This window comes from Acanthaster planci, linkage group LG10, assembly GCF_054643075.1.
Source record: "Acanthaster planci isolate LZ-2023a linkage group LG10, COTS_SCS, whole genome shotgun sequence".
Lineage (NCBI taxonomy): Eukaryota > Metazoa > Echinodermata > Asteroidea > Valvatida > Acanthasteridae > Acanthaster > Acanthaster planci.
Genome location: NC_141786.1, coordinates 12,938,581 through 12,961,708, shown reverse-complemented (window position 1 = coordinate 12,961,708; position 23,128 = coordinate 12,938,581). Strand labels below are relative to the sequence as shown.

The window sequence follows — 23,128 nt, the reverse complement described above, 5'->3', positions numbered from 1 at the left end:
GGAGCCGAAGGCGCCGGCAGGAGACGAGCCGCCAAAATTGGAGGGAAAAGGTAGTTTTGATGATTCTTCTAAGGTCAAGGTGCACCTGAGAGAAGAACCGGAAGAAGAGGAGTCTTTCCACCTTTCTCGTTTGTTTGCCGAAGCGCCACACCTCAAGTCAACTCTCAAACCCAGAAAGAGGAGAGGAAAAACAGCAGCCGGTACGAGAACATCGGCGCGCTTAAAGCCTAAATGGACTCCTTATTAATCTGATCATCAGCGCCAGTACCATCATTTAACACTGGCCCACCATGGAGTGCTGTCGGCCGAAACCGGGCTGCGGTTTCCATCAACTGGCTCAAAAAATGCGCTGCGTGTGTCTCTGCTGTCGTAGTAAAGTCATAATCCAGAACTCAGATTTCCAGGATGGCACGGAACGAGACGTTTCTGAAACGAGTGTATTACGATCCCCAAAATCCAGCCGGTTTTGGTGGTGTGGAGGCTGTTTACCGTGCTGCTCGAAGAGACAACGTGGACATCGACCGGAAACAAATTAAAACCTGGCTGAGTGAACAACCCACGTATACGCTACACAAACCCATTCGTAGACACTTTCAGCGGAACAGGGTTGTGGTGGGTGGTATCGACCACCAATGGCAGGCAGATCTGGTAGATATGAGGTCGCTCAGTCGATTTAATGCAAATTACAACTATCTCCTGACGTGTATCGACATCTTGTCAAAATATGCCTGGGTCGTCCCGCTCAAAACTAAGACCGGCAGTGCCCTAATTGTGGGTTTCAAGACAATCTTAAAAAGTGGGCGGAAACCCCAAATGCTGCAGACCGACAAAGGAACTGAGTTTCTCAACCGACAATTTCAGTCCTTTCTCAAGAAAAAAAACATCAAATTTTTCACCACGCAGAACGAAACAAAAGCCAGTGTGGTGGAGCGATTCAACAGGACGCTCAAGACAAAAATGTACAAGTATTTCACGGCCACCAACAGTCGGGCGTACATCAAGGTTTTACCAAGATTGATGTCTGCGTACAATAACGCGTATCACAGAAGTATCAAGGCCGCTCCGGCTTCGGTAAATATTCAAAACGCCGAAACTGTATGGACAAATTTGTACAACCATCCTTCAGTACAATCAACCATTTTCAAATTTGCTGTGGGAGACACGGTGCGCATCAGTATGGCGACCAGACCGTTCAGAAAAGGATATCTCCCAAGCTGGACCACCGAACTGTTTACGATCAGCGCGCAAATCCCACGGCGCCCACCCGTGTACAATTTGAAGGATTATGATGGGGAAGAATTGGAAGGGACCTTCTACGAACAGGAGCTCCAACGGGTCGTGAAATCGGACGATCTGTATCAGGTGGAGAAAGTGTTACGCAAGCGGAAAAAAGGGGGGAAAACAGAGTATTTTGTCAAGTGGGTCGGCTACCCCGACAAATTTAACAGCTGGGTGACGAGTCTGCGCAGGTTATAAAAACTTGCAGATGTCAGTGGTGGTTCTCACAGTACCAAGCCAACCTTCACCATGGCGGACTCATTCTACGTCACGCTCCCTAGTAACACATCCCAACAACACGCTTAGCCATTTTTACGTGAATTTACCTACACCCCTTTCTTTCGAAGGAGACTGGGAAGTGGCCTTGGCCGAAGTGACCTATCCGCATCGCTGGTTGAACGTGATTGAAGGGAATCTTTTGGCTTGTTCGGCCGGATCGGAAGACTCCAGATTTCACTTTCACCACATACCAGAGGGATATTACCCGACATCTGAAGAATTGTTGAGGAATTTCGAACCTCCCATCGAGCACGGCGGGCTCGTCCGATTCAAGTACAATAAGTTTATTCAAAAAGTCATCATCAAGACAAACAACAGAGTGGCAATTAAACTACTGGGTCCTCTGGCAAACCTGCTCGGCTTTGATGACGGTGCGGTCGTAGTCGGGACCGCGAAGAGCACCAGAGTGGTGGATATGCAGCCATTCTACTCACTTTTTATTTACACTAATATTGTCGAGTACCACTCCGTGGGAGACACCCGGGCGCCCTTACTGCGCATTGTAAATGTGGACGGTCAGTACGGTGAAACTGTGACCAAAATCTACGACAGTCCCCACTACATGCCCCTGAAACACAAGTTGGTTCACATGATTGAAATAGATATAAGGGATAGTACAGGACAGCCCATTCCATTTGTGAGCGGGAGAGTCATCGTGAAACTTCACTTTAGAAGGAAGTGCTCGTCTTACTTCAACTGAACACCATGAGGAGCAGTTATCTACCCAGCAGTAGCAAGCATTACGAAGATTATTACATCAGCCAAGTGGGGCGCGGTCACCCTGTGTTCACTGGACCGAGAAATCAGAGAGGCTATGGACTTGGAGGAATTCTGGGTGGACTGTTCCGCTCTGCCATGCCCCTGCTCAAACAGGGAGCTAAAACACTGGGTCGGGAAGCGATCCGTACGGGTGTAGGCATCGCGCAAGATGCGCTAGAAGGCAAAAATATTAAGACGTCAGCTAAAAACCGACTCCGCCACGCCGGGCGCAACCTGGCAAACACGGCCCTTCGCAGTGTGGAGACTAGAATTACGGGAGCCCCGCGGCGCGGTATAAAAAGGAAAGCAATCGGCAGACACGCCAGTACCTCGTCCCGCAAGAGAGCGAGAAGATCTCACGACATCTTCGACTAAGCTCTGCACACCTTTTAGCTTCCCCGATTCTCATCATGTCGCTCCTACACGATAATTCGTGCGAGTGCACCAAATCCGAACTGGACTTGTTTTCTGTACCACCCACTCAGACCAGTATCGTCAAGGGACAGTGGGAAGAATTCCACCCCATTTCTACCATCTCCGATGGAGGACCCATCGAGTTTTTCGTGCCGGGATCAGGAGATGAGTACATGGATCTCAACCAAAGTCAGCTTTACGTCAAAGCCAAAATAACCAAGGCGGACGGTTCCAATTTAACAGAGAATGATCACGTGGGCCCCGTCAATTTATTCTTACAGTCCCTATTCAGCCAGATTGACGTCAGTTTGAACGAACGCCTCATCTCACCCTCCACACCTACTTACCCCTACCGCGCCTTGCTGGAGACCATCCTCACCTACGGTACTGATGCCATGATATCCCAACTTACTTCTGCATTGTTTTACAAGGACACCGCCGGCAAGATGGACAATGCCGACCCCGCAGGGGACGATGATGCCGTCAATCAGGGCCTGAAAAGGAGACATGAGTACACCAAAAACAGCAAAGTGGTGGACCTGATCGGCCCCATTCACAGCGATATTTTCTTTCAGGACAGACACATGCTGAACGGCGTGGACGTGAAACTGAAGCTCATTCGCAGCAGCAACGCGTTCTGCCTCATGGCCTCTGGACCCAACCCTAATTACAAAAAGGTCATCCTAGACGCCTCCCTGTTTATCCGAAAAGTCAAAGTGAGTTCCGCCGTCATGCTCGGTCACATGAAAGCCCTGGAGAAAGGCACAGCCAAATACCCCATCAAGCGGAATATTTGCAAGATGGTGTCCGTGCCCCGCGGCAACTTGACACTCACCCAAGATCACGTGTTTCTCGGACAACTACCGAACCGTATAGTGGTGGGATGCGTGACCAACGAGGCGTTCAATGGTCGATACGGAAAAAATCCCTTCAATTTCCAACACATGGATATCAACTTTTTAACGGTGCACGTCGATGGGGAACAAATACCCTATTCCCCACTCCAACCTAAATTTGACGGACCGGTCAAAAACTACATCAGAGCCTACCAGACCCTGTTCTCTGGGACAGATAAAATGTACCAGGACGACGGCAACATCATTACTCGTGATGACTACGCCGCGGGGTACGCGCTGTTTGCGTTTGATCTGAGTCCGGACTTGTCCGCTGGCGGTCACTTCAATCTGGTGAAGCGTGGCAACCTGAGACTGGACGTTCACTTTGCCCGACCACTGGAGGAAACGATCAACCTGATCATCTATGCCGAATTCAATAACATCATTGAAGTTGACCAGGCTCGCAACATCATCTTCGATTACAGCGGCTAAATCGACTATCACTATCGATCATGGACACGCATCATATCGACAGCATTTTGAAAAAGGATCGCTTCACCAAACGTGACTTCCGAGGAGTCTACGCCTGCGATCAACTTCCTAAACGTTACGCCCCTCGTCCGAGTGCCTTTGTTGTAAACACGGACCCATCCACACTACCGGGTGAACACTGGGTGGCTATTTACATCACACGAGATGGCGAGGGCGAGTACTTCGACTCCTACGGACAGCCAGTGAAGTTACCGGAGATCAAGACGTTTCTCAAGAAGAATACCCGGCGGACTTACCACAACCGTCGTCCTCTGCAAGGTCCCTGGTCGGCCGTATGTGGACAGTACTGCATTTTCTTTCTACTGCAGCGTTGCCGGGGATTAACAATGACCAAGATTGTAAATTTGTTTTCTTCAGACAAAAGAGATAACGATGTTCTCGTCAATGATTTCATCAGAAGACACTTTCCCCAATTAGAGACATCGGTATTTGACAAACAGTTTTTAGCGGGCCAAATAGCCAGAGCTTTGTCAGGCTAGTGTATTTAGCTCTTCTGAACACAATTTTCTGATAAATGCACTTTGTGTTATTTCAATTTAGTTAAAATAATTAGAGTTGTCCGTTTAATGTTTAAGTTTGTTATTTCAATTCAGTTAGTATACCAATTTTTTTTCTGTTTTATTTCATTTTTGACTGTACCTTAATTAATATTTACTCTGTTTTTTTTTGTTTTTATAATTTTAGACGCCCTTTCTATGGTATCATCTTGTACGCTGGTTTGTTAGAAATAAAATAAACAAAAAATGTATATCGCCCGTTGACCACATAAGGGATGTTCTGGTGAGTCCCGGTTGGTTTAAGGCACCCCGTGTCGTCTTTTATTAATGTGTCTAATTTCCCTTCCCCTAAAACCACTGCCCAGAGTCATGACGCAGAAAACAGTCAATTTTTTTTTCTGCCAAAGTATAATACTCAATTTATTGATGACAACATTATGCACTCCCATGTATTTAATTCACATCACGTTACAAAACAACAACAACAAACAAACAAAACCCCCAAAAAAGTCGTTATTCAGTTATTAATGTAGTCGTTACATTAAAAAAAAAAACAATTAACCAGAAAAACAAACATATATTAACGAAATCCAAATTAAAATACAAACAATAAAAAAATAAATGAAATATTATGCTACAAAATTAAGACTAACACGCATTTCTCGGTTGTAATCTAAATGCTGTCCACTATGCACTGTATGAGATCAGATGTTTTGTCAAAAAAGGGTGAGTAGAATGAAATGCTAACATCTTCTGGAACGGCTCTCCAATCGTTCAGAGTGTTTTCTATCATAGCGTTCAGTTCGTTGTTCAAGTCCGCTCCATCAGCGATAAATGAATCAGCACCCAGTGAAGAGGTGACGGCTTGAAATATCGAAAGCACCCGGTTGGTGTCCAGCGACCGCATCGCCTCCTCGAGGTAGTCGGGCACAAAGTCTTGCAGACGACACTCGGGGTTAACGCCAAAGAATAGACACTCATGGTCCCATTGGCTCGTCCAATCCTCCTCGCATCCCTCGCAGCCTAACTGTTCTTGCGCCCGGTAGACCAGACGGAAGATCTCGTCCGTGATGACTTTGGTCAGAATTCGCTTGGTCAGTCTTGTCGCCAGTGCTCTCTGTGTTGGGACATCATCGACCAAAACATCTGCAAACAGCGAAGAATAGAAAACATTAAGGTTTGAGTTAAAGTTGCTGGGTGAGCTTTGCCACAGCCTCGGTGACATCTGCGCCCTGGGCGTGCAGATTCTTCCATTCTTCGGCCGACGAATTCAACCCCCTTTTTCCGGCCAACAGCTTAGTCTTGTTTTCGTTGTAGTAGTATTCTCTGATGTTAACGTAAACACGGTCCTTGAAACGCTTGACAAAAGCATAACGCTCACCTCCAATGTGGAACCTGACGGCGTTGCTGTCATTTTCCCCCTGGTTAGGGTCTGGGGCGAAACACCTCCTCTTGCTGGCGGTGCCTTCTTCATTGCCATCTGGCGACAGTTTTCTCTTCGCTGCAGACTTTCCCTTCACGAAGGGAGGCTGGGCGAGTTTCAAGGGTGGATGACCGCTCAATTCTGCCATAGCAGCCGTTAGCACGTCAGGCTCCGGCCGATAGTGTACTTGACTCTCTTCTTCCTGCTTTGGGTAGCCGGTAGGAATGGACCACACGCTTTCACGGGTGAAAATGTTGTAATAATACGGCTTCTGCTCGGTTGTACTGAAAGCCTCCCGCCATCCCCTTTTTACTTGGTCATGAGTCAACTTCTTCACAGAGTCGAACGGCCCTGCATCCGAATTGACCGTTGGAGAGGGTGGAGGAAAACCACTTCCAGATTCCGATGCCATCGCGTTTTGCAGTTTACGTTAGCGAGACTGACTGGCGATAAAATGACGCTGTAAAGCGGAGCTCGTGTCGTATTCTGGTTTAGCAGAGAGTGACGCGAAATTAAAATGCTCCGACTTTTATACAGTCGGTCTCTTTGTTACCACAACAAGTCGTTGCTACTCAGCAGCCAACCAATCAGTGAAAGACAAATATACTTGTTTTGACTTGTCTGCGGCGCCATTCATCCCCGATCCATCTTGTTCAAGCCTGTCATGACGTCACTAATCCCACTCCATTGTCTCCACTACTCTTGTCGGCACATGTCTCAGGATCGTGCATCAGCGATGGATCCGTATACGGTCGTCCAGTCAAGCCATTCGGACAGAAGTTTGAACAGAAAATCGAAACAGGTATTTTGCTTTGAATTTTATTTTATTCATTTATTTTATCGATTTGAAAATTTACGCGTCCACTTCGTGACTTCGTCACTCGTTCCCCAACTGGCTAACGCCAGTTGAACACTACCGTGGGGTGAGCCCTCCTCACCAGTCCGTGGTTCGGCGTGGAGTCCCTCCGGGAACTCCACTCAACCCGCGACTTCGTCCCGGCTTGACGCCATTCGCATAATTTATACGTATATTATACGTATAATTTATCAATTCTTTTGTTTCACATCAGGTATATGATAATTCACTCCCACCTCACACCACCTCGCACCACCTCCACCTCAATACGGTACCACCTCATCCCACCTCCACCTCAATACGGTACCACCTCCACCTCACACCACCTCGCACCACCTCCACCTCAATACGGTACCACCTCATCCCACCTCACACCTCAATACGGTACCACCTCAACACGGTATGATTTTGCTCACAATATACTACTCAGATTCATCACATTGTTTTGTGGTACTTTCTCCACTTCTCGCCCTCGTCAGCACAATTAGTCGCAAAGCTGGCTCTGCCAAAAGAACGTCCTCACTAACGTCCTCATCTACATCAGTACAATCAGTTTTATCCACAAACTTGACATCTGCATCATCCTGCAGTCCAAACATCTTTTTGAGTGCACTATACACACAAATAACAATTACCTTTGAGGTTCACACCACCAATTTCCAATGTTATAGGCATGTGTCTCCATGCAAGAACTAGAAAACCTTTCAAATTTGGGGGATGTTTTGTTTTTTTGGGGAGGGGTTTGTTTGTCCGAAGGGGCCACAAAAGGGGATTCTTAACGGAAAGAATATCCAAACAGGTAAAATTACCATATACAGAAAATAATAGTTGTTTCCTAGAGTTATATATCATCCAAATATGCCCAGAAGTGCCAGCAAAAAATCAGACAAGTACCATAGCGTTTGTTTAGTGTGTTTTTTCTCTCTTTGCACTAGCACTGTACAGCTACAGCTAAGAAGCAATGACTTGCCTTAAATTCCAAATACTGTTGGGGGGTTTTAATATTGGCGTCCATGTTGTTTAGTGATGGCACCTGTATTCAGGCGTTTTTGGTGCCCGGGAATGTTTGTCTTTACACCTGTAGCAAGCGTGCTGGGTGCTTGATTGATGTTCATGTAAATGTAGGGGCGGTATGGCGACATCCCTTGCGTGACCCACCGCGGAGTAGTCACGGCGCCACCACGCGGCAGCGGGCAGAACATCGCCTGCCTGCTTCGTGTGGAAACGGGACTCTCCACGCCTCTTCAGGTATGCGCCATTTATTTATTTTTACATGATATGGTTGCTACCAGAGTTCACAAAGATTTCCTCTATCACTGTTTAGTGCATGTAAAGGTGTTAATGTACTGTTTAAAGCCTTGTAAGGGTCAAAATTAGGCCGACGTCCAGGTATAATTACAAATTGTGACTGTGCGCAAGTAGGAGAAACCTCTTGTGACCATCCCTGATTTTGTAGGGTTGACGCAAATGATGAGCTAGGTGAAGAACTACCTTGCTACACAAGCAACATTTACGTGCTACTCGGTGTCTGTAGAAGATATACATTAGCACCGCCCTGAAAGAGGTCCAGTTTACAATTAGAATGCAACAATAGGGATATATTTTGAAGCATTTTTTGTAGGATAAAATTCAGCTTTTGTTGACTCTGTGGACTTGTCAAGAAATTTCAATTTTCATTTGAACAGTAAGTAATCCTTAGTCACTCAATCTTGTATCTGAGATGGTTTTATCAGAAAGGTAATCATTTCAAAAGAGAAATGCTGGCGGGGTGGCATTTCGATTGAACAGAAGGATTTAAAAGCTGAACTCTCTGAGAGATCATGTCCAGGTGTTTAAAAAGGCATAAACAAGGTCCCACTTTAATGCTTTTATAATTATATTTGGTTTCCTATTTAGACTGGATTCCAACTGCATTGTTAAAATATAGAGTCTTTTGGTTTACTGTCATTTGCAATTGACGGTGCTACATCTTCAAAACCAAAGGTATTTAACGATTCAAGATGTCCCAAAGACGTTTGTGATGCCCAAACCTAATGGCCTATTCTACCAATATCCGTCAGACTTTGAGGAGGGTTTGTACTTTAGGCCTTTCCGTTTTTCTGCATTAGGCGTGACAGTTCAATTACATATATATACCCGCATACTCTGTGCAAAGTATACTTATACTGGAGTAAACTGACACGGTCTCAGATTTTTGAAGTACTTTGCATTTGGAAGCGCCTTGCACTTAATTGAATGGAAAAAGTCAGCCTTTTCTGCATCTTCTTTAGTTTGTCCTTCCTCCAACTCAAGTTCACCCTCCTCTCCACTCTCCTCTTCATCTTTCCTTTTCCATTCTTCATCTGCATCCCCATCTGGGCAGTTCCATGAAAAAGGTAGCCTGCATCCCAAAATTTTAAATGAACCTCATGCAAATAACTGTCAGAACTAGTGTCTTTCTGTAACAGTGCTCAATGACAATTGTGAAGAAATATTGTTCACAGGTTCAATTTCAGCTTCTCAGATCAATTGTCTTAAATTAAAAATAATGCTTTAAATAACATATCGAAAACCGAGACAAAGTTACTGATGGAGTCCAGCAACCATGTCGAAAATAACGAATTGACACTTAACTTTAATTGACACGTATCCAAACGGGGTCACATCTGCTCTGTAGGAGTCAACAAATTCACTCTAATTAAAAATTGTGACACTCATAAAGGAGTCTATGCTACTTTGTCAATGGAGTCAATCTGATTTTGGATTTACTCGGCAAGATTCAAATGACTCGGAAAACGTAGTCAAGATATACGTAAATGAATCTAACAAGGGCGTCATATGATTAGGAAAGCAGAGTCGTTTCAAACCAGGAAGAACCTGGAATGGGAGTCAAATGACTAGGAAACCAAAGTCTTGTTAACTAATGGTGAACCTTTGAACACGCAAAATATTACAAACTTTTAGTGATCAGGACAAGTCTTGGGATTTCACAATAACATTTCTTTTCGGCTTAAACATTTAGAATTTGCTCATTACATAAGACCTATTTTGTTCTTAATATTTCGTTTTTATTTTATTTATCTTCTGTACTCGCCACTCTCTACTTGATTGTTTAGAGCATCACCTTCTGCATCTAGGTCATCAACATCTGCGAACTGGGCATCATCATTTGCAAACTCGGCATCATCTTCTGCAAACCTGGCATCGTCTTCTGAAACTTGGACATCATTGTTGACATCTGATGAATCTTCATTTAATTCATCCGGGACTGCTTTCTTTAATATTTTGGGTTTCAGGTTCACGATCTTCCAAGGTCCAGTGTATTCTGTGTTTTTGCAGACTCCTTGGTATTTCTAGCAGTTGTCACAGTGGCGGGATAGGAGTAATTTGATTTGCTCGGGCACTCCAGTTGATGCTACGCAATGAATACGCATGGTTCCTGGAACAGTTGTGGTTTCTCTGTTGACACGGTTTCTAGGGACACTTTCTTCTTCAACGAAGAAGACCCCAACTGAATTTGAATACTTTTCACGGACAGATGGGTAGATGCTTTGACTTACTTCCTTTAAAGTTTCTATGCAAAATTCATGAAGTTCCCAAGCTTTTCTGATTTCTGATATTTTTAATAGGTAAAGCTAATTACATGTAGTGTAAAAGTGCCTGCGCACACATACAGGACTGTTATTAGTTTGTGCATAACAGCTGTTAAACCCGTTAAAAGAAGTGTCCTTTCCTGAACAGAAACTAGACTAAAACAGCATTTTTATTGGATTGAATCAAACTCCTGCATCAATTTGTAGAAGGGATGGTATGAACCTGTAAATTGGCCAATTTACAACAAATATTCGATTCACGGGTGAATTTTACAAAAAATATATATGCACATTTTACTCACACTGTGTGTAAACATGAGTGGGTAAATGACCTGCCAGACCAAAACACTAACACTTTTTGCCATTTGGCTGGTTTTTATTTTCAAATGTAAACTCTACAGACAAGAGAAGTGTACACTTCATCAAATTAAGCAATAATGGCTTTGCCACGTACCGTGTTAAACTGTATGTTCAGGAATAAAAGACGGAGTTTAATGTCGATGTCATGACGGTAAGCAAGGTTGAAGTCTGAATCTCTTTGTAGGCTGTAAAATCAACTAAGTGTACCGCGCTAGGTTCATGTTTACGTCCAAAAAGTTTTATCTCCTACTTCCTGTTAAAAAGGGGGGGTCATGTTCAGGAGAGGACATTTTTAACAAACATTTGCAAGGTATATGCAACTGCTGCTGTATCTAATTTACTTGTGATTTTTCAATTCCAAACTTTTTGTATTTGAGTGCTGGATTGTTTAGCATCATTTTGACAGGCAATAATTTGGTGTGCCTTTCTTTTAGTTCTGGAAGAAAATACCATATTCAGGACAGGACATTTTGCAAAAACGTTTAACAACAAATGTCTTACTCAAAATGTCATAACAATAAAACGAGTCGGCCAATCTTCATGAAATTTGGTGTACAGATTTTGGGACAAATTTTAGTGTCCTTGCGAGTCTGGGTGATTCCAGTTGCATTTATTTTTATTTCTCATTCATAGCACTTTTTAGAAAATGTGAATGAGATTCCACATCCCGCCAATTTGTACCCAGTGGGCTTATAATTTGATAACCGCGATACGTAAAACTACAATGTGTTGCGGAGCTTGCCGCAACAATAAGGTCTTTATGTGACAAAAAGCAGCAGATTCCTCTTAACTCTTCTTGTAAAATGTAGCACCGATAACTAGTTTTTCATTGTGCAACCTTTCAACTGAAACTGCCCATCGATTTCTCAAGTTTACTTACTTTTAACATTTCCAGAAAGCAAAGTACATTCATTCAAATCCTCTCTTCATATTAATGCATGCACCTGTATTTAGTTACCTTGCATCGTGGCAGTTTAACAGTGTCCCCCTCCCCGGAAAAATACTACTTGAAGGATTAGCACCTTAGTTCTTGCAAATGAGTTTAGTCAAAGTTCTTGACACATGAAGAATGAATTTGTTCTTCCCAAATTTTATGCTTAAGGAGAGCCCAAGATAGAATCACAAATAACCATATTAAAAAGCTTACTTCAGAAAACGTATATAAGGCCAGAAAGAAAATAAAGTCCCCGTTTCTGGTCACTAGTTGGATCCAAAAGTGATGCGGGGACGCGGTTTTTTTACTCACCTTTTTATTTTGGTCAACCATGTCACCATGGTTTGTGGCTTCGCGAGGTATTAATCATTATAACCACTATTTAGCTAGGTATTAATCATTATAACCACATCTAAAACACATTGAAATTACGCAGCATCACGATTCCATCCAAGCAAACAAATTAGGCACACTTCTGGGCACTTTTTCTAAAATTACGTGCAAGACGACCAGAAACCAGAGAGTTTTTTGGCCCAAAACATGTCTATTGCATGTTTTAATGCAGTGCCACATCTTAGCTTACTTAATTAGGTAACTGACAAAATCATTTCTGGATTGATAAATACTATGTATTCATGCAAACGACTTGCAAAAATGTGTGGTGCACCTTAGCCGGTTCTTTTTAAGAAGGTAGGTATACAGAGGTCTACAGTATCCTCTTCACCTAGGTCACACCATTCCCTGGAATCATGTAGGAAAGTAGCTAGACGGACAAACAAGGCACTAACAAGGAAAAATAAAATTACCAGAATAATCTTATGCAATTTAAGTTCCACCAACAGTTAGAATCTTAATTGATACAAATACCAGTGTTCCAAGTTCCTTGGCGAGGTTCGTGCAGGGCAGATATCTTTACACTGTTCCAACACAGGTCCATTTCAAGTCCTTCAGTCCGTCAAACCACAAGCTAGTCAAATACTCTGTAACAAAAGCCTCCCCCTCTTGCTTACATGTCAGTGGACCAAAAGTATTCAGCAGTTTAAATGCCTTAGACTAGTTTAGATAGGAGGTTTATTACCCTTGGAAGTCGTTTGGCGTCATCTTGCAAGTTTAGTAAATACCTTCTGGTAAAGCCTTAAAGTGGCCCTGCTGGCTTTCGGGAATGCAATATTAAAGACATAAAAACTTGCTAAAAGCAACCTTGCTGCCTCCATCAAGTTGACGGGTTCGCAAATGAAAGTCTTAAGCTTCTCCCCCAGTGGATTTTTGTAAGGATATATGGGGACACACAACTGCAGTCTTGCACTGTCTTAACAATACTCGCGACATCTTTTTTATTCAACAGCAGTGGGACGGTCAGGAGATTGGTCAAGTCTGTAGAGGAACACAAAAGTGAAAATAGCTTGTTAGAAACTCCTCAAATTAAAAGCTATCAAAGGCAGGTTTTTTTAGAGGTACAAAGGGTACCAAATAGAAGAGCTGCAACCTTCTCCAAGGCTAAGTGGCCTGAGAGATCGAAAGTGGGGAGTTACCAACACCGCAAGCTCCACCAGTTCATTGATTATGAATTATTATTATTATTATTATGAATGGTTTATTTATTTTAACTGTATTCCTCGCCACCAGGGGCAGAATTGTGAATACAATTTACGTGTACATTAAAACAAATAAATATACAATAATATGTACAATTACAAAAGAAAAGGGTATTAAAAAGCTGAAAGCCTTAAATTTCTACAAAGCCTTGAAGTAAACAGGGACATTATGATCAATAATACATTCTAAAAGGGTTAAAATTAAAATGACAAAAATTGAATCAACGGAGATCAAAATTTGTTTACAAACATTAACAATGTACTTGGACAAAAGGGCGAAAATACAGAAAGGGAAGAGGAAACAAAACATATAGGGCTAAGGAGGGTCAAAAAGGGGGAGGGGGTAAGGGGTAGGGGGTCAGGAGGAAGAGCAATCAAAAGGAAGAGGAGGGGGATCAAAACACACAATATTACAAAGGGGAACATTAGATAGGGAGGACAATTACGACGCAGAAACCACATTATCATTTGTATTAAAAGCATTAAAAAATGAACCAGAGCAAGTAAACGATAAGGTCTGATTCTATTATTGGCAGGGCAAATAAACTCAACATGGAGCTAATAGGTTTAGTCAGACACTGTTAAGCAGCTTTATCAATCCTACAAGAGGGCTGTTCTGATACCTCCTTGTACGACAGAAAGGCACTGTTATAGTTGTAGAATTTCTTAACTGACGATCATGTGACTGATGATGAGTCAGAGGAATCCAAGTACTAAAATGCTTTGAGGTGAGCAGAGACTGACCAAACTTAATACACAATTGGTTTCGCCTTTGACTGAGAGTGGGCATGCCACAAGAAACATGTGCATCATCATAACCATTGTATTCATTGCCAAGAATAATTTTGCAGACCCTCTTCTGGAAATTTTCCAGAGCTGTAACATGTTTCAACGTGAGGCTAAAATTCCATACTGGAGTGGCATATTCTAACAATGGCCTAATATAGCCAAGATAAATGGAGACCAAATCATTTACAGGTAGGCAAAAACCCTTCAGTGTTTTTAACATATACAGTCTTTTGTTGGCACGAAATATTATATTCTGGATGTGGGCATCCCATTCAAGGTCTGCCTGCACTATAACACCCAGGATGCAGAAGTAGGCCTGACACGTGCGTATGCACCATAAAATACATAGGCCTACTACTACGTGTGCATTTACATATGTAAATTTCCCATGACATCCTAGAAATAAATCACGACGTAACAAGAAAAGTTTTGGCCTAGCTAAGCGTCCTGCCAGATGTGGAAAAACAATATCTTCCATGTTGAATCATGGAGGTACATCGAAAGAAAATTACTATCACATGAAAAGTACCAAGGAGGGGGGCAACATACACATTACCTCTTTTAAAAAGGCCCGGTGTGACGTGATTAACATGATAAGGTGTTTTCCAATGTGAAAAAGATCAATGTCATGGCATGTCCTGCCTTTTTTTCACGAATGCGGGCTTGCCCATGTCCAAGTTGGCTCTAACATTTATATCAACATCATCGTTCTGCGGTTCTTAACAAACACGGGGACTACCTGATTTTTATGCAAACCCCGTCAAATCACGGAAGAATAAGAACACCACGCAAAATCTTGTCCTCGTTCGTCGAGCCTGACTTTTACATCGTGCAGTTAAGCTTGTTTCCAGCCGTCAACGAACTCAGTTTTGTTTATTCTCACGGCTCTGCTTAAACTGGTTCCCGTTCCCTCCGTTGTCTCGTGACGTGTATGCCTGTCAGTCGAGCGAGGGTATTGGTTATTGTCACAAGAGTGCGTAAAACCTTGGTTCGTGTATAACGAATATTCAGCATATTTCAGAACCCACCTTCCTACGTAGAGTAACACGGGGAGCATGTAAATTTTGTAACTAATATGACCAAATACGGTTGACGCGGGAAAAATTTGAAAACGTGTGGAATTTGCATGACATTTAGATTAATAAGCATGATCTCTGTGGGGTTAAAACAGCAGTGAAGCATTGGAGAGGCGATAGCACATTTTGAATTCGGGGATTGAGCGATAGCTTTATGAGAATTTGAGAAACAGATAGTTTGTGGCGTTTGTTGAGTATCTTGTTGTAGAAAGCTATTTTGTATAATTTTCAGTCATTTTGCTTCAATTATTGTATTAAAAGATAAAGTCAAATGTCAAGATTATCTCTTATAAAATACAGTCCATGTTCGTGTGGAAATCCCGTGCATACTGCCTGAATTAATGTTTGTACAACGGCAACGCGGCTTGCATTATTCAAAGTAACTATTATGTACCCATGCATAGACCAACCTTTGTAGATTCAACACGACACGGTGTTGTGCAGAAAACTCATTGATTGTTTTGTTGTATTTCTGCATATTTTTGGAGCTTTATTGTAAATCCAGCAATATTTTATATGTTGTATAGTCAGGTGGCTTAGTGAAATGACCGTTACATGGCGGATAAAAGCATCAAATTTGGCATGCGACTTCCCTGAGGACTATTTAATATATTAATATTAGAGTAGGAGCCCTCCAGCATTTTTAAAAAAAACACAAAAGAGATCATATTTCAAGATGGGTAATACAACGACAGGTGTTTTTCCTAAATTTGTAATTTAGCTCACCAAAACCTTAATTTGGACACTATGGTAGTAGTAATGCATATTTTTTTGCATAATATAGAGTGCCTGACCTGTGGGCGCGAGGGGGGCGGGGCCCCCGTAAAAAACAGTAAAGTTTTTTTCTGTCTGCAAACTGAAATATGATATTCAGCTCCAGATTAGCATTCCAGCCAAAAGTTGTTTAAAGGTTAGAAGGGGTTGGGTTGCTTAAACATCAGTGGACTTTTTGTGTGGAGTGCAGAAATATTGTGGTCCAAATTAGTTTAAAGGCACCTACTGTATTATGCAGAACATTTGCACTTGCAGAGTGGGGAGCAAACAAGATTAGCTTTGGTGCATTTGCACTTTGAGCAGTCTCCTTTGCAAGAGCATTTGATTAGCTCTCTACACGCCTTGGAAATCTCTGGAATTGTCATCCATACTGGTACCCATGACCCTGATACCTTGGTCCAAGCAAAGTCCTGCGGCAAAGGAACCGATAGCTGATTTTGAGTGCTGCTTGTCCAGATTCCTGCTTGGTAAACTGCTCGTCGGACATGCTACAGAAGAGCATCTTTGGTCAGTGGCAATTTTTCCATAGTGCAGTTCTTATGGCAGAAGAGTTCCTTTCTTGCCTCATTAACCTAAGTCAAATGACTAGTTTTGTCATAGAGGACAACAGTCAGTCTCTCCAGCTTTGAGAAATGGAAATCATTGAGACTCAGGATTTGAAAAGGGATTACGGGCAAGATACACAAATGTATTTGTGATTTCTTTGTAAGCCTGCCAAGCTTGCCAAACGGACTTCTTGCCCTTCCCACTGAAGGCAGAGGTTGTGTTGCAACCCGAAAATGCGTGGAAAACAGGTAATGCTTGTGACTGTTGGTCTCCAAGGCTTGCACAAATGGTGTTGATGTGGTAAAACCTGTAGTTTTTGCCCATTCTAAAAGCAACCCAGATGTTAGCCGAAGGTTGAATAGAAATCAGATTGTGGAATTTGCCGACGAGAATGATTACGACATATGTGTCAACGGTGCGCACATGAATTGTCTTTCCTCTTTGTTGAAGAGCATGAAGCACATGAACCACTACTCTGATGTCTGCCTCCTCATGATTGCAGTTTTGCATGGAGATGCTGGTACCAACAGTCACCACAGCTTGCCCTGATGTGATACATATAGCCTTAGTTGGTGGCCAATTGAAATCTTCAGCCTTGGAAGTCAAAAAGGCAAACAGCTCCTTCTTGTTAACGGGGTCACGAAAAAAGTCCATCCACTTGCCAGGCAACTTGGTCTCACCTGACACCTTTCTGCGTACACCCTTGCCTCTCTTTCCCCTGGTTGACTCCTTCAAACTGTCTGGGATGTATGTGTCCCAAACAATATCCAACCTCTTTGCCTCTTGGAGCTGTTTTTTATGTGAGGGGTGAAAACCCTGTCTGCATACTCGTGGAAGGTACTGACGCAGGCAACCGGGAGGCAGTGTACGATGACGGCACCATCAAGGATTTTAGTCATAGGTTGAGGGTGGCTCCGATTGGCCAGGCTGCTCAAGACATTTGAGCAGGTCGGACTTTGTGTTGGGTAAGCAAAGTTTGCAGAAGTCTGAAAGCGAAGGGGGAAAGGACTGTACTTCATGTGCAAAGAACTCATCCAAGTCGCTATCTCTATTCTGCATAGATATGTACAGCTGGCCAAAAAGTGCCACATTGTTCTGAAGAACTTTGATCTTCTTCCCTTGCTTTGATGTCACCCTGCGCTTAGGTTGCCTGAATAGTGCTAGGGAATTCCTCTTGATTGGGTCGTGAATAGAGTGGCTGCGTGCATCAAGTACATTCTTGACAAAATCCCTGAACTGTTTCCTGCCTGTATCCTCCAGGTTGTACAGAGCTGTAACCACCGATTCATCTGCACAGTTTCGACTGTCGAGCGTAACAAGATCTGGGAAGTCATCTAAAAAAGGATTACCCATTCGTCTGGTAGTATTGGAGAGGCTGGAAGCCTGTCCCTGGAAGGTTTTCTGCCCTGAGAGACCCTGTTCATGGTGATTGGTGTTTCTCAGGATCTCAGGGTCATCGTTTTCAAGGTATTCACTTTCAAACTGCTTAGGAAGCCGTGCCATCTCTGGCCCAGTTGATGGTGTGGTCTTATGAGAATATGGGGGAATATGAGAAGTCAGCCATCATCAAACATTCCCACGCTGAAGACCACACCATCAACTGGGAAGAAGCCCACCTCATCGCCAACATTGAACAGTGGTACCCAAGACGCATTAGAGAAGCTTTGGAAATCTCCAAGCACCCCGACGTACCTCAAGACATCGGCTTCTCCATCAGCGATATCTGGCACCCCCTCGTCACCTCCCATCGGTCCTCTCCCGGTCTGATGGGTCCTCTATACCCTAAGACTCCCCCCCGCCCAGGGTCTCCTATACCCAGGCAAACTTCCCCCACCACAGCCCATGACCAACTGACATGCATCAGTACCCAGGAGGATCCACCGTTCCACCTGACCACACAGCAGGATCCGTCACACTCCAGTACCTCCAACCAGCATATAAGCCCCACTCCCTGTCGGCATCTCTTCAGTCTCCTGACGACGGACAGAGCACACTGTCCGAAACGTTGAGCCTCTCCGGTTCTTATCAGAACCACACAGACTCAAAAAGAGATATTGAAGGCTGCTTACCGCAAGCTTTCCATCTTAATCCCCAAGTGTATTCCAGAGTGCCATTTACGTGTGTAGACCGCCGAGCATAACCACGTGTACTTTCTCATCGTGAGTGTCTGGCCATTTCCATTGTACAAGCTTAGCTAGGGAAAACAAAGGTTGGTCAAATGTAGTGACTGGGATTTGTCCAGGATTCAGAAACTTAACAGCCTGTTTCACAACATCCATACCGTGCTTGATCATAGCAGGAGTGGCCGACAGGGAGGAACACAGGGAGGAGTGCACTATTTGCTGGAGGATCTTCTACTGGAGGTTGTTGAGAGGCATGATATGAAGCCCACGCAATAGCATCACCATTTGTGAGTTCCGTCTGTAGAAGTGGCAGTGCATGCTCTAGCCAATTGTGTTCTGCTCTGGCCTTATCTATGCAACTTCTAACTGGGAAAACGTCACACTGTGGCAGCTCTACAGCAGTTGTTTTTAGAGCCACAGCAGGCACATGGGCATATCAGTCAGGAAGAGTGTGCTTTTCATTCCCAGAAGGTGGTAGCATAATTGGCGGTATGCTCTCCCCAGGTTCGGCCGAGGTTGGAAACTGGAAAAGGCTGATTCCAGTCCCATGAAACGAGGTCAGGGAAGTTGTTGAGCTAGGGTTGTGGTCTATGTTGTCAAGTGCACCAACTGTGAAAATTCGTCTCTTGAGGCTAGCTGGGGACACCACTCCATCGTCTCCAAACCGTTCACAGGAAGCAGTGGCAATCCAGTCTTTAATCTCCATAATTCTGTCATATAAAATACTCAAACCCATATGGTATAACTGCTAGATGAGTTTCTTGCTCCTGGTTAGTGCATGGACATTTACGCCAATGTGGATGGGAAGAGGTGGCTCACGCTCCATGCTATGTCTGGCACTCACAGTGTGAAGTGTTGACCGTTTCTTGGAATTGAAAACGATGCTCTGGCCGATGGTTAGGCAAGCTTGTGAGTCCTGCTTGTCCTGGTCTTTCAGGTTTGGGCCATTCAAAATCATGGAGACAAGAGATTTGAGGCTTGAAGGCAAGGAGTTTTCTTGGCAACGTTCTGGGAAGTGACCAAAGAATCTGAAGCCTTGGTGGCTAAATATGTCTTTCCTGACTATAGTGGCAGCCTTGGCAAGGATAATAGCCTCTTCTGAGAAATCACGATTCTTTAATGCTTCCTTTAACTTGTTTCTCATACCCTCTTTGAAAACGAGGATGGTATTTCTTCCATCATACTGTTCTTGTGCCTCTGGACAGTGTTCCAGCAAAAGACTCTTCCGTCTTGTTTTATTGACTTGTTTTTGTATGCCCAGTTTCTTCAGACGATTTGTGTAGAGATTGTGATGTAGAGATTGTGAATCCGTTCAGTCTGAAAAGCAGGGTCCCAGAATCCACCGATTTTTCAATGTAAGTGGTCGGTTCAACAAATGCACGAGACTTGTTCATCCTCTCATCTATGTTTTCTGACGTCTGACCTGCTTCGCGAGTGTGACTGCGATAGCGGTTTCTGAGCTTGACGAGGCATGTCAAGTGGTATTTTGCTTCCATTGCAATGAGATCTCCTCCAACTAACCTGGCCATAAGCAAGGTGTCATTGAGCTCTGTAATCATGTCCGAATATTGTTTTTATCAGCATCGAATGTTGACACTTCACGGAGAACATCCTCCTCTCCACCTTTCTCACAGAAGAAGCATTTCTGAACATCTAATGCTCTGCGCTTCCTAGGCCTTTTCTGTTCATCATTTGGGGTGTGATTTCTCTTTTTCTTTGCCTTCACCAATTTATAAATATTTAATTTCAAATGGCAAGATTTGTGCCATGAAGCTGAATGTGTAACAAAACTTTCAGCAGTTTCTTCATTCCCAAAACAGAGTTCAACTGGAACAGCACCGATGGCTCGGAACTGTTCAACATTGGATAGGAATGATTTGTAGGCATCTGCTTTGTCACCACTTGTCCTTGAACTCTTCAAAGGACACTTCAGGGGTTCAGCGGTGTCTTGTTGGCAAATTACACAGCGATCCCAAGTACACATCATGATGAATAACATTCTGAAAAGATACAAGCATAGTCTGGAGTATTGGAACTTAATCCAATAATTTTACAACCGTTTGAATTCCATCTTATCATTTCACTGCAGCTGGATTAGAGTCATTTTTTTTCATTTCTTATAATCCTCTGGAAAAAACATTAGGGGAGCCTATACAGTTTCTTGTAAAGTACAAGTGTTTGAAGAAAAAAACCCATGCAACCTAGATTACCAAAAGCCACAAGTAAAGATTATGGCTTAACAGCTTTGAGTGGACAAATTGTTTTATATCCAAGTAGCACAGCTGTGATTAGGCACCAAACCTATATTTCAGTCCTCGTTTAGTAAAAAATGAATTGTGGTGAAATATATCTTAAGAATTTGTGTTAAATTATCAAACTTGCCGATAATCTAAAAAGGGAAATTTTCTATTGCTGAGACATGTTGAAGGCTTAGCAGAAAACAGCAGCTGCAAATGTATGTATAGCCTATCATCTACACACACCTTTACCAGTGGTTGTTAAGATGTGTCTTATGCCTGTCCTTGGATGAGCCATGTGGAACTCAACATGAGCTATATCATGCCACAGGAAGTGGCTTGTGGTTTAACTGATTAATTATTCATTAGCATTGTTTTAATGGAATTTGGGGCATCCTGGGCTTATGATGGGAGTCAAATGTTTCCAAAGACACTCTTACTGCACTGCTAAGGAATTTCAATGTAAAATGAATGCACAGAGCATGATGTGGATGTACGAAAAACTGTTTCTTCAAGAAACTATTTTCTAATTAAAATTGGTAATTAATTCAACCACCCCTATGTTTCAAATGCTTTAATTTTGATCATGAGTTTTCAAAATTGGGTTTATGCTCTAAGTTCCATCACAAATCAATCAATCTAAAAGAGATCTGATCCTCTTTCTGCTATTATGTTCCCTCATGTATATAAAGTGTTTTTTATTATGAATATCAGAAATTATGTAATTTAGCATTTATACCATTAAAATAAAAAAAATCAGGAGGGTTTCTACCATAATATCAATGAGTAGGTCCTGAGGGATCATCTCTCCAAATTTGGTGTTTTTATCCGCCCTGTAACGGTATCTCAAAATGTGACATTAAGCAACCTGACTATTAGTAGAGTTTCAGTCGTATAATCTTCCTCTTTGAGGGAGAGGCTGCCCCGTTACCCCAAAGAGAACCATAGCGTCGCGGGAACGGAGGACCTAGAAAGGGGGACTTGCGACCACAGTACCTTATCCCCAGAGCGTTCAGCTGGTAGAACGACGACACGCTGGAGGGCATATATGAGTAGTCATGTGAGGGATAGTAATATAATGAGTTCGTAATGATGTGATTAATATATTTTTAGCTTGGCGTAAATTCTTAACAACCACACTCACAAGCTCTGTCAAGGATTTTGTAAAGATTCTAAATAATAATAAATTAATTTTTACTTTTTTGTTGTATAGATTACTAGTAGTTCTAAAAGTTTCTTTTTTGTGGCTTTGTTGTCAGTGCGTGGATATCAAAAGTGATCAATCTATATGCGTTGGACCCCGTTTGTGACAGCTATTGGGACGGGAACCAGTCAAGGCTCTGCTTACCGTAAGCGATGTATTGGCGCAAAGGATAGCAGAAAATTCTGTGATTATAGCGACGGTGTCGCAAAGGATAGCAGAAAATTCTGTGATTATAGCGACGGTGTCGCTATACACCGTCGCTATAATCACATAATTTTCTTCTATCCTTTGCGCCAATGCATCGCTTACGGTAAGCAGAGCCTTGACTGGTTCCCGCAAGGGCTAGCAAGGGCTAGCGAGGAATTTCGGATTCTGCTCAAACTTATTTTGCGTGATTAAGGATTTTGTAGCTATTGCGTAGGCGCTGAATCTCTGTGTGGAATTTCAGGCCGCAGCTTTATAGCTGAACGGCAGCAGCAGCCCCATCGCGTTGCACAGCAGTTGGCGCCAACCGGTACCTCGCATTTAGTTTGAGTGACGATAAAAATTTTACTTCGTGTGTCAAGAAGTATTTTTACATTAAAATCACATTTTTGCACCAACGGAAAAATAGAAGTGACAGTCCGGTTCAAGTTCGATGGTCATGGAAGTCTGTATTTGATCAATCGGCTGCGACCAAGGTGAGCAACGTCTGCGTGTTGGACCATGATTCGATCCAACAAAGGACTGAGTTTCGGGCAAGTTCGTACGTGTACATATAGTGTATTATACATGTACACTGTACATGTACATGGGGTGCGGGCACGGCGTTGGCAAAGCACGCTGGCACGGTTTGGGGATTTAAAGTTCTCCACGTGCATAAATAAATCTTGTTAGTGAAACACTCGTGCTTTTATAAACAGACATACACAAGAAGCTATCCTTTTTTAAATTTCAAATGACAGGACACACTCTCCAAGAATTTTCCCCCCCAAATAATTGGGGTCGGGCCGTCCAAAATAGGGTCGCTCGTGAAACGGAAAAC

At 43.1% G+C, this 23,128-nt stretch overlaps 2 protein-coding genes across 2 annotated transcripts; one reads left to right on the top strand and one right to left on the bottom strand.

Moving 5' to 3' along the window:
• The first annotated feature begins 2,726 nt into the window (after positions 1 to 2,726).
• Positions 2,727 to 4,058, top strand: LOC147797826 (uncharacterized protein F54H12.2-like). Its single transcript, XM_087142502.1, has one exon. It carries the CDS (start codon positions 2,727 to 2,729, stop codon positions 4,056 to 4,058), a length of 1,332 nt encoding a protein of 443 aa, XP_086998628.1.
• Positions 4,059 to 4,758: 700 nt separating this feature from the next.
• Positions 4,759 to 7,199, bottom strand: LOC147797825 (uncharacterized). The gene is made up of 2 exons (XM_087142915.1): positions 5,997 to 7,199; positions 4,759 to 5,761 (listed from the first exon to the last, which is right to left on the bottom strand). Exons 1-2 carry the CDS (start codon positions 6,448 to 6,450, stop codon positions 5,289 to 5,291), a joined length of 927 nt encoding a protein of 308 aa, XP_086999041.1. The 5' UTR covers positions 6,451 to 7,199; the 3' UTR covers positions 4,759 to 5,288.
• Positions 7,200 to 23,128: the final 15,929 nt, after the last annotated feature.

Bases quoted from the DNA above. Each gene is read 5' to 3' on its own strand.
- LOC147797826 (XM_087142502.1), top strand. From the start codon at position 2,727: ATGTCGCTCCTACACGATAATTCGTGCGAGTGCACCAAATCCGAACTG.
- LOC147797825 (XM_087142915.1), bottom strand. From the start codon at position 6,450: ATGGCATCGGAATCTGGAAGTGGTTTTCCTCCACCCTCTCCAACGGTC. The intron at 5,762-5,996 runs GTGAGCGTTATG...CGCTGTTTGCAG, and splicing joins CGTCAGGTTCCACATTGGAG to ATGTTTTGGTCGATGATGTC.